This window comes from Microchirus variegatus, assembly GCF_963457635.1.
Source record: "Microchirus variegatus genome assembly, chromosome: 17".
NCBI classification, from domain to species: domain Eukaryota; kingdom Metazoa; phylum Chordata; class Actinopteri; order Pleuronectiformes; family Soleidae; genus Microchirus; species Microchirus variegatus.
Genome location: NC_139818.1, coordinates 11,058,941 through 11,070,076, shown reverse-complemented (window position 1 = coordinate 11,070,076; position 11,136 = coordinate 11,058,941). Strand labels below are relative to the sequence as shown.

Genomic DNA, 11,136 nt, shown 5'->3' with positions numbered 1-11,136 from the left:
CTTCCGACCTCCACGACTATTTTTGACATTAGTTCCGCTCAGAAAAAAACGACTCTTCATTCAGCTTTACAGTCCAAAAGCAAAGACAAACTTTCTTCAAAACAAGTTTATTTTCAGCAAAAGAAATATTTGCTTTAAATTCATAGAGTTTCATGAAAAAAAAAATTAAACACTTCGTTTTGTGTCCTGAAGTAAAATGTAAAATGTTTTTCTTGAACAGAAATAACTATAAAAATAACTTTGACAAGTCTGTTCTCCAACATGGAAATATCAGTCTTCTCCTTTTTGGTCTGTATTTTGCTTTGAGGGTTGTGTGACTGAGGTTTCAGGAAGGCTGGAGCCACTGTGTGAATGTTTGGACCTTTTTCCTCTGTGGATCGCTTCACCTCCATTCTCCCCTTCCTCTCGCTCCAGTCTGCCTCTTTTAACAAAGTGCTCAATCCTGGACTCAAGACTCTCGCAGACCGGACGCTCAAGTAGTGGTTTGTAGCTCTTGCACCTGCTGCCTTCGACCAGCCAGCAACGGTTAGAGGGTGCTGCACCTGTGGATACACAGAAGTGGAAAAAACCATGACTGTGAATAAATTTATGTAAAGTTATTCAAGTGACAGATTTGCATTATTCTTCAACTCTAAGAAAAAAGTATTAGAATGCTCAAGGAGGGAAAGCTACAAGAGTGGGAAGGAATTAAGTTGCAAACTGAAAAGGTTGTGGAGCATTACCGCATGTGATAACATACAGATATTAACCAGCGTATACATACTGTAACCATGCTGGATAACATTTATCCTGAATTGCAGCTTTTGCAATTTGTTAATTGCATTGTTTTATGCAGCCCTAGTTTACGCAGATTTTGAGGTTGTGATCAAATACAGTGCTAATATTCAAAGACTCCAGGCAGTCGCACCTTAAATAAGATCACTCTCACCTTTGGCTTCCAAAGCCTTGATCATCCCATGGAGAATGTGGGTCTTGACTACAGTCTGTGTCCAGTGCTGCTGCAGCACAGCCAGATTGTGGTTCACCTCTTCAGTTTCCTGTTTCCAGCTCAAACCATCAAAGTGGCAGTCATGCAGAATGAGAGGATAGTCCACAGCCATGCTAGCAACAAGAAGGAAAATATTATTGATTGCACCACAGATTTTTCATTGATATTTCCTAGAAGCGGTATGAAAAAAGATGGCCAGTGAGAAAGACGTACAACATCTTCACTCAAACTACCTGTACTGGGGCTTCCTGGGGTTGTTCTGAACATCCAGCAGTTGATCAATTATCTCTGGGGCTTCCAGTTTTTGCCCTATCAGGAGAAGCAAGGCCATCATGCATCGTACCTGTGGTGTAACACAACAAATATGACATAGGTCAGTCATAAAAGTATTTCAAAATGGGCATTTCAAAAGAGTACAGATGAAATGTAAACATTTCAGCATCCTCATAGCTGTGAAAACCACAAATAAAATGAGTTTAAAATGAGAATTGTGTAATACCTGGTGGTAAAGGAAGGCCAATCCTTTGATCTCAAATATGAAGAGGTCATATTGATCTGTGTTGGCATCCTGCTGAGGCTGTGCAGGCTTCACTGATGCTGACAAGATGGTTCTCTGAAACTTCAGGACTCCGTTGCCCACATCCATTTTGCAGAGGTTGCGAAAGTCGTGAGTCCCCTCATATCTGTTAAGCACCAAGAGGGCTTCATAATCAGAGATGTAACTTTAACAAGTGACATCTGTGTTTTGTAAATGTGTATGTCTGCCAGAGTCTTCACCCACCTTTTTGCAGCATCTGCCATCAGTGTGACGTCCAAAGATCCTCGAGGGAAGTAGTACCGGTACGTGCGTGACTGACAGTCAAAACGTGCACTGAAATCCTGTGCTACTGGTGCCCAGTCCAAGATCCTAATATCCTGGGGTAAGACTCTGTTCAGCATCTTCACGTATGGAAACTCAGAGACATTAGCTTTATTCTTGGTGTTTGCATCAACATTTTCAGGGGGCGTGACACCCACTCCTCCACAAAACTGTGTGGACCGCAGATCGATACTGATGACCTGGGGAAAAGAGAAAAAGTTAATCAAAAAATGAAAATGTTATCTATGCAGCACGATCTTCCTCTTCCTCTTAGTGAACTTACTTGGGAAAAGGCGCTGACTCCTTTATCAGTGCGACCACACCGATGATAATTGGAGCTCTGCCGGTCCTGGATGAGCCGAGTTTTCAACAAAGCCTCAAACAGTCTGGCCTCCACCGTGTTCTCTGTATTCTCCTGAACTGCAAAACCCTGGTAGGCCCAGCCCATATACGCCAGCCGCAGAGCCACATGGCGCCGGGGGTGCACTGAAAAGTCAAGAGGACGGTCCTTGTGCCCTTTCTTACCCTTCTTCTTGCTGCTGGTTGTACAGTCAGGCTTGCAGTCTGTGATTTCATTGGATGGTGGACTTGGTGTCACCTCCATGTCCTCTCCAGATCCATTTCTCTCCCCCAGCTGAGACCTGAGCCTCTCCACCTCTGCCTCTAGCTCCTTTATTCGCTCCGTTAAGGCCTCTGACATGCTGTATGAAACAATTTACTGACATGAACTTAAAATTCACTTCACATAATTGGCATATCTGTAAGCACATTTTTACATTAACCAGAAGATACACATTGATTGTTTTTCTTGTCATAGTGTTAGCACCAATTAAACAATATATCTTCAATTTGTTTTAATTTCACACTTAGATGTGGCTCAGACCTTTGGTCTGTAGTAAGTCCCTGGTCAGCTGATAGAACAGTGCTTTGGCTAAATGCTATACATCCATGCACGAAACACAATAAACACAGCCGTTTACTTCGTATAATTATTCAGACATCGAGTACACTATCAAAATAAGTCCGGGACTTTACCTGTTGCTTTCTGTGTTGACAAATGCTCATAAAACTCTACTTTTCAGTCACTTTTCGCCTTTCATGACGCACGCGTGCTTCGTTATGTGCTGGTTCCCGGTTTGCTAAAGCCGGACCAAATTTGGGGTCGGACACACTTCCTGTATCTGGGAAACGTAGTTCAATATTTCTTAAAACATAAATCCAATGGATATTTTGTTATAGCGACGACAATATCTATATCATTATATTAAAATGATTATTACAATTATTGTTGTTGGTAGTAGTTGTAGAATATTTAAAATGTTTTCACACAATTTGTAATATTGTCTGAAAAGAAAGAAAGAAGCCACATTGTTAAATTTTCACATACTGTGCATGGTCGCATGTCAGATATATCAGGTCTAAGACCACATGGGTGACTAATTTGGTCATATTTCTGTGTCCACACAACCCTGAAATAATTAGATCCAAGTCACTGCAGTCTTGTAATGTGAACATAGTCATATGTGTTATATGTAAGTATGATACAAAACACTTGGTATGTGTTTTTAAATGAATGATATTAATGTAAATGCATAGTGTATGGAGTATACAATCAGATTAAAATTGTTCAGAAAATGTTTAATTAAAAAAAAAAAAAAAAATAGTTTTTTGGCAGTACCAGTGTTTACACAAAGAGCTGGCAGCCAATTACAATGATTTGAAATGACAGATGACAGCCCGAACGTATCTTACATTTAACGCACATAATCAGCAAGAGATCAGTGACATATGTTATAATAAATTAAACAATTTCCATTTTTCAAAAGCTGCCACTGATTGGAGAAGTTGACTCTGCACGGTCACGGAGTCTCATCACAGGGTTTCATAGTTTTGCCGTTTTATGTCCACACACATGCACACGCCGACCAGCACTCCAAACACCTGGAACAGGATGGTGAGCTTGTTTCAGCTACTGGCAGCAAATGAACTTCAACACTGGTCAAAAGGTTCTTTAAAAAAAAAAAAAAATCCCCCCTCACAGCAAATTCTAATTAATTCAGTATTTCAATACCTGCGGCAGACAGAATGAGCTTCATTGTCATTCATGTCATACTTAATTTTCAAATGTCTGCAATACCATTGATTAAATTAACATTTGTGAGAGATCGTATACAAATACTTCAAGATACATATTTCTCAGATGTTTTTCCTCATGTACTGAACTACTGCGTGTTTACCTCTGCCACTCCAAGAGCAATGCAGACAGCTCCAACCCACACTATGTTCCTCAACAGGAACAGCTCGATGGCCCAGATACAACCCTGAGGAGGAGGGGGAGGTATGGTAATATCAATCACAGAAGCTAAGTGAAGTTGATAAGAGATTTCCCAGCAGACCTTTGTGTGTATTTTTGTCTTGTCCTGTCCACAACCCTCGCCCTTCACCATGCAGCAGGAATCTGGTAGGGCACTGTGGTTTTTCCAGCCCTCACTTCTGGACCAGTCAGTGTAGCTGTCTGCACCACAGCAGCTGAACTGGAACACAGGGTTTACATAAGGAATACATGATGACTGCATCTCTATCTGTGTTTGCAAACGTGTCTATTCAGGGTGTAAAAATGGCACACGGGGCTTTAGAGGGGCCCGATGTTTTCAACATCATGTGCCCCATATCATATCGTGATCATAGATTACTGGATAACTGGTGAATCAAACTCCTCTCACATTAGAAAAACATGAAGCTTTTCACCTTCTCCTGAATTCGGTTGATGTTGAGTCTGTTGTCTTGGCTGTAGTCGTGGATCACCTGTCGTGCTTTGCTGTTGATACCACTTTTAACTTGGATTATGGCAGACTGCAGAGAAAATGTAATGAACATGATCAGGATTAGTGTTACCACATCGCTGTTATTTGAATCTCTTGAATGATTTATCATGCAAGTTAAAGTTGCAAGATTACTGAAATATTCCACTGAAGTAAAAGTACCACTATTTTGATTGCATTTTACTTCAGTATAAGTAAAACTACTGGTCTAAAAATGTAATCAAGTTAAAGTAAAAAAATTAGCTTGTTTAAAAGTTTCTCAGTAACTCAAGGTTGGGGTTCTTTCTTGTGTCGTGCAAAAAGGACAAGGGGACACAAATCTCACATTAATTGTTTTTAATTAAAGGTAAGCCTTAACAAAATAAAATATGTAAACACATAATGTGTCTGTCAAAATGGGTCAAAGGTCACAAATGTCACTCACTCAGGGACCTTCATTAACGACAATTCACCTGTCCTCATCATTCACTGCCAAGGTTTTTGGTGTGTGAATTTATATCGATACTGTTTAATTGTTTTAAATGCAGTAAAGTACAGTACTTCCAAAACACCATACATCTGTAAAAGTAAAATTACAAATAAAAAAAAACAAAAACAAAAACATTAAAATGTACACAATAAATCTACTCAATTACAGTAACACGAGTAAATGTAATTTATTAGTTTCCACCAACCCTGGTCAAAGTATCTCACTCACCCTGCTGCGGAATATGTAAAAGGCAGCACCGGTAAGTATCTCAGCAGCGATGATCATGATCAGGATGCAGATGAACTAGTTCATGGAGAAACAGTGACAAAGCTGAGTCATCTTGTCCACAGTTATTAAGTTATTCCCCTATTACTCCTCCAAGAAGTCATAACATTACTCATTACTCTGTATCAAAAGTTACATTACAACTGACATCATGTTCTACTGAAGAAACTAGAGATTGAGAACATTATCACATCAGGAGAATGTTTATATTCAAGTCGCTTCATTTTTCCCCACAGGCTTCCATTCAAACTGAGTTCTTCTTGCAACCAGCAGAGTCACCCCCTGCTGGCTATTTAATATGTTCTTACTTCCTGTTTAGCTTCAGGGATCAGAGTTCTATAAAATGTGGATGTAGTCTCCCACTTTGTTGGAAGACATTGTCCACTTTGTGTACGGCGTACAGTTGCCATGTGTAACACCTGTCTCAATGATTAGGATACAGGTTTTAATCTTTAATTTAATACTAGGCCAATTACTAAGGTTAGGGTTAGGGTTAGGGTACTTAGAGATACTACTAAACAGAGCGTTTTGAACAGGGCTGTTTTGGCAGGGTGATTGCACTGCTGTGGTGCTTCATCCTTATGGTATTTCGACCAAAGCATGTCACAGGCATGTTCATTAGGACACCAGGGAACTAGGTTAACTTGGAGAAATGGGATATAAAATGACTCCTTTCAATCAGCAGCAGATTAATTCCACTCTTTCCCTCTCAATAATAAACATAACATTTCTACAGAACTTGATAACAAACAGACAGACGTTTCTACAACATTCTGAATACACAGACACCCTCAGTAACTCTCTAGGTTTACACATGCATACATAAGAAAAAAACTCTAAGGGACAAAATAAGAAGTAACTCAGCATTACTTTGCTTTAAAATTAAAATAGCATCATTGTTATTCCTTACTATTAAAGTAAAACTGTTACAGTAATGTATTAAGTAATGTGGTACTGTCTAACACTAATCATATCCCATCTCCCCAAAAAAAACTTCTGGTATAATGAAGTAAGAATCTCTTTTAAAACTTCATATACCTATCTGATAAGTGTCACAAAACCTTATTTAATTACATCCAAACACTGACACCCACCATCCTCTCTATGTGTTTTTTTTTCCACAGACTCCTTGTTTATGTCACTCTCACTATTTTTGTTTGTTTCACTTACACATGCCACTGCAGAAATGTTTTCAGTGAATGCACTGACATGGCCCAGGATGGAGGTGACGGTGATGGTGACACCCACTGCAATGAGGAGTATGGCAATTTTAGACAGACCACTCGCTGCAAACATCCCAATTTGTGAGTAAGTGGCGTAGTTGAGCGCTCCGATGGCAATGAGGGCGATGCCAGATGCCTGTGAAATAAAACATACAAATGTACACCAATTCAGCACTTATGATATAGTGACTACCGAGACTGTGTATCCAGTGTTGTGATGTAACAACATGCAAATACTGTGCTACTGTACATCTGTATTTTATTTATATTTCCAGCAACTTTTACTTTTACTCCACTACATCCCCTAACTATCTTTGTTACTCTTTACTAAAATCAGAAGAACAAGCGTTGGTAATGGTCTGTATTTATATACAGTTTTGCCATTCACACACTGCAACATGGGGTTCAGTGTCTTGCTCAAGGACACATACGAGCAGGGCCAGGAATTGTGCCCACATCCTCCCAGTTGGAAGACAACCACTGAGCCACCATGGCTCAATCCTTACTACTTTCAGAAAATGATTTTTGATACTTAAGTACAGTAAATGTCAAATGTTGACTTAAGACTTTTACTGAAGTAATATTATAAAAAGTGACTTATTCCAGTTCAACTTCTTCCAAAGTCATTTTCTGGGAAAAAAACAACAAAAAAAAACAACAAAAAAAAACAAGCAAACAAACAAACAAAAATCTTTTACTCAAGTATTAATTTTAATTTGAATATGTTGTGTGAAAAACAAAGAGGGATAAACATATTTAAAAAAAACAAACAATGGATTCTTAGGAACTTTTTGCACATTAAAGCCCAATGGCCTCTTTGCTCATTCATTTGCTCATCACAATTACAATTCCCTGCCTCTTCTTTCATTTACAAAGACACAACCATTACATTTAGATGGATTTGGGTTTAACCATTAATTTAATTTGGTCAATCCAAAGCCAGTAATTATGACAAATGCAACCTTTTGTTCATTAGTTCAACGTTATAAATCTTCAACATAAATAAAATTATTCACAGTACTTACCATGAAGAGCGAATTGAAGAAAACAAACCAGCACTTAATGCTGCAAAAGTGACACATTGTCAGGACGTGATGCAGGAAAGAAAAATGCAATAATTTTCTCTTGAAAGTAGAAACAGAACACAGCGGCAACCTCAGTCAAAGAGCACAGAGGCAGACTGAGCAACACTAACTGCTCATTTGATGCAAATGAAAAGAAAGTCTGATAACAATTTCATTTCTATATCTCAGCAAAACATTGGCGGTTCCTGTCCGAGTATTTAAATAGACAGATTACAGAAGTGCAAACTACAGTAAAATATGATTATCTGGAGACAGAGGTGAAGCCTCAGTGTGATGTAACATGAATATTAGAATATGTGAGAAAACCTTTTCATAATCCAAAAGTTCTGTTTTTCTGCTCGACTATAAGTAATTATTAGGTTAAAATTTAACATTACAGTACAGTGATAACATGGTTATAGATTGGTAACTTTTCATAGCGGGGCAGTACAATGGCAATCTAATGCAATTCCCACCTTGGTTAAAACAAACATTTATTTATTTAATGGGTTTATTTAAACAGGACCAGTGCAAACTGATAAGCCATAGGCTATCATCAATGGACAGATGTAACAGTGTTAACCTAAAAAGAAAAAAAATAATTGCAAAACATTACAATATGCATAGAAAAGTGCAACAACAAAAAAAGATTCTATGAGTGGCAGCCATCTTTCAATCCAACATCGGAGTCATGTAAAAAAAAAGACCATATCTGACTACAACTGCACTCTTAGAAATAAAAGTGCTAAGTAGAACCATATCAGGTTCTTTGGCTTGTCCTCATAGGAGAACCCTTTTTGGCTCCAGGTAGAACCTTTTTTATAAAGTTCCACCTGGAACCCTTTTAAAACCCTTTATTCAGGAAAGGGGTTTTAAAGGGTTCTCTGGATCAAAATGATTCTTACTGGAACCATTAGTCTTACCAAGAACCCTTGAAAAACCCTTTCTTCGGGAAAGGGTTTTTCAGAAGCAAATGGTTCCTTGTCGAAGGACACATTTGGAACCCTTATTTCTAAGATTGTGGAACACACCAGCTGCTGCTTTTACTGTTATTTGCCATTTGTCTACCATAAAACAGTCACATACAGCACCGTAGACACGTTGCTACATTGTTTGTGCTCGTAAAATCCTCTGTAGAGCTTTGTGGTCAAATCAGAGATGACATCACTCCCAGTTCCGACTTCGGATACAGGGGAAATGAACCATAAGAGCAAGTTTCCAAACCATGCAAGAAGACAAAGTGATAAAAACAGATTCAGTAAAAGCATGAAAAAACAAAATCAATGTGGTTTTATCATGTGGAAACATTGATGGGCAGCTCGTCATCAAGCTCTGCAGAAGCCTGATAACGGGCTGTTCATCTGAATCAGGTGTGTTGGAGCAGGGCAACATCTAAAACATGGAGGGCAGTGTTCCCTGAGGACCAGGGCTGGGAAACACTGCACTAGACAATGTCAATATGGACACACGCCGATCAGATCACTTACAAATAATGTGAACAGTTGGTCAGGAAGATCAGATTCTGGTGCTTACTAATCCAATTTGGCTTGCAGGGGTCTAAATACACAAGGGAGGCAGAGATAATCAGACACAGCTGAGACAAACAGGACACAGGTGAATTGTGTTTGGGTGGAGCAGACAATCAACATCGGAGACAGCACAGGGAGTCAGACAGGAAACAAGGAAAAGAGGAAACCAGAAACAGCTAAAAACCCCAAGGTAAAGAAAACACAGCAACACAAAAGTGCCTTGATAAATCCAGGGGTCGTGACAATGCATCCAGGTCAAAGAAAGCAGACTGGTGTGAGCAGCACATGATCAGCACAGACACACTGTGGACAGTTAAGTGTATTTCAGTTTTGAATGAGACTCAATGACTCAACGTGAGGGGTGAACAAAACAGAGTTGTTTCTCCAAACATCTGTGAAATATTAGAAGGACACGCAGACATATGACTGTCCTTCCAGAGAACAGTTAATCTGTTACAGGTTAAGACGTGGTTTTGTCTTACTTCTCATTGATGTTTCTCATTGTTCCTATTTGCCTGAAGTGATGAAACAGACTGGAGCTGAGTGTGTAACAGCTCTCAGAGTCCAAACAATGTCTCCTCTGTTTATCTGAGGACTCGACTCAGAAGTTGAATTCAGTGGTCTGGATTTGACCATCTATCGTTCGTTCAACCATTGATTCTGCTTGACAGATTTTTATCATTGCTTTTTAGTGTCAGGTGTACACAACCACATGAGGGCCCCATTTGACATTTTCTAAACCACACGATCCCATTAAAGTCTGGATCTATGGGAACAGCGAGCTTCACACAGAGCTTCCCTTTGAAACGCTTAATATGAACCAGAAGTCGGATAATTACTGTCGTTGACTTGTTATGTCACAGTGAACACTGTCCTTCCCACTTTTTGCCTTTCCTGTTTTGAATTCCATAAGGCTTGGTCAAACTTCCATGTGATAAGGATCATTTTGTAGGGAAGAGGAGGAGCGTTACGGTCATGGACATGAAAGCTCTGAGAGGAATATGCATTATTATACTGGAAAGATCCATATAGGGCCAAAGTGGTAGCACTAAATACACTAATGCATACAATATACCATAGTATCTTCACTTTTACCATGTATGGTAAAAGTAAAGCTGCCATGATGCAATTAGAGATGCACCAAAGCAGATCCTCAGCGAGTAGTCCATATTCCCCCCTGGTGTTTTCTCACGGGTGCTTTGAAATCATGTGATTTATCTTTGCACATCTTCAAACTGTCAGTTCATTCCAGGACATGTCAAATTCAAATCCTAGAAATTACGAGTTGAGATGGAGTTAAGACCCAAGTCTGGCACAGGAATGTGCAAACGAAAAAAACAGAACAGCATGCAGACTGAAGGGCTCTGAAAAAATGTGAAAAAAATCTAAGTGCTCTATTTCAACTACATTTGCACTGGCAAATAAGGCAAAAGGTAAACATATGAACCCAAATGTTTTCCAGAGGGCCATCAGTGAAACTTGATAGTGGGTCACAAGCCAAGAGTTAACACCTATGATAGGCAAAGATGGGAGGAAGTCACACATGCAAATCACACGCAGCAGGTCTCAATTCTCAAGTCATTCTTGCAAGAATCAAGCAAGTCAAGTGGAGTTGTATGAATATAGAAGATGAAGATGATTTCAGGATATTCCACATTTAAATAATACATTAAACCATGGAAATAAATGTTTTTATTATTATTATTATTATTATTATATACAAAAATTAGGCTGAAAAAAACAGCATGTGTCACACCCTAATCATAGCACAGCTTTTGACCCACCAAGATGTTAACAAGCGTTAATAGCACCTACAGCAAAATAGGTGCCAAAATAGCACCTCATTGACTTCCTGTTTACCTTCCTTTGTGGGATCTGAAGTGTCAAATGAAATGTC

The 11,136-nt window shown here is 39.1% G+C and overlaps 2 protein-coding genes across 2 annotated transcripts; both read right to left on the bottom strand.

Moving 5' to 3' along the window:
• Window positions 1–204: 204 nt before the first annotated feature.
• pus3 (pseudouridylate synthase 3) lies at window positions 205–2,981 on the bottom strand. The gene is made up of 7 exons (XM_083904144.1): window positions 2,883–2,981; window positions 2,131–2,548; window positions 1,770–2,047; window positions 1,488–1,671; window positions 1,222–1,331; window positions 929–1,101; window positions 205–542 (listed from the first exon to the last, which is right to left on the bottom strand). Exons 2-7 carry the CDS (start codon window positions 2,545–2,547, stop codon window positions 271–273), a joined length of 1,434 nt encoding a protein of 477 aa, XP_083760270.1. The 5' UTR covers window position 2,548; window positions 2,883–2,981; the 3' UTR covers window positions 205–270.
• A 738-nt stretch (window positions 2,982–3,719) lies between these two features.
• Window positions 3,720–7,728, bottom strand: LOC310938988 (CD63 antigen-like; the record flags this gene model as incomplete). The annotated part of the gene is made up of 7 exons (XM_083903655.1): window positions 3,720–3,788; window positions 4,085–4,168; window positions 4,244–4,381; window positions 4,596–4,700; window positions 5,367–5,441; window positions 6,633–6,782; window positions 7,672–7,728. The coding sequence occupies 7 exons, from the start codon at window positions 7,726–7,728 to the stop codon at window positions 3,720–3,722; spliced, it is 678 nt and encodes a 225-aa protein (XP_083759781.1).
• Window positions 7,729–11,136: the final 3,408 nt, after the last annotated feature.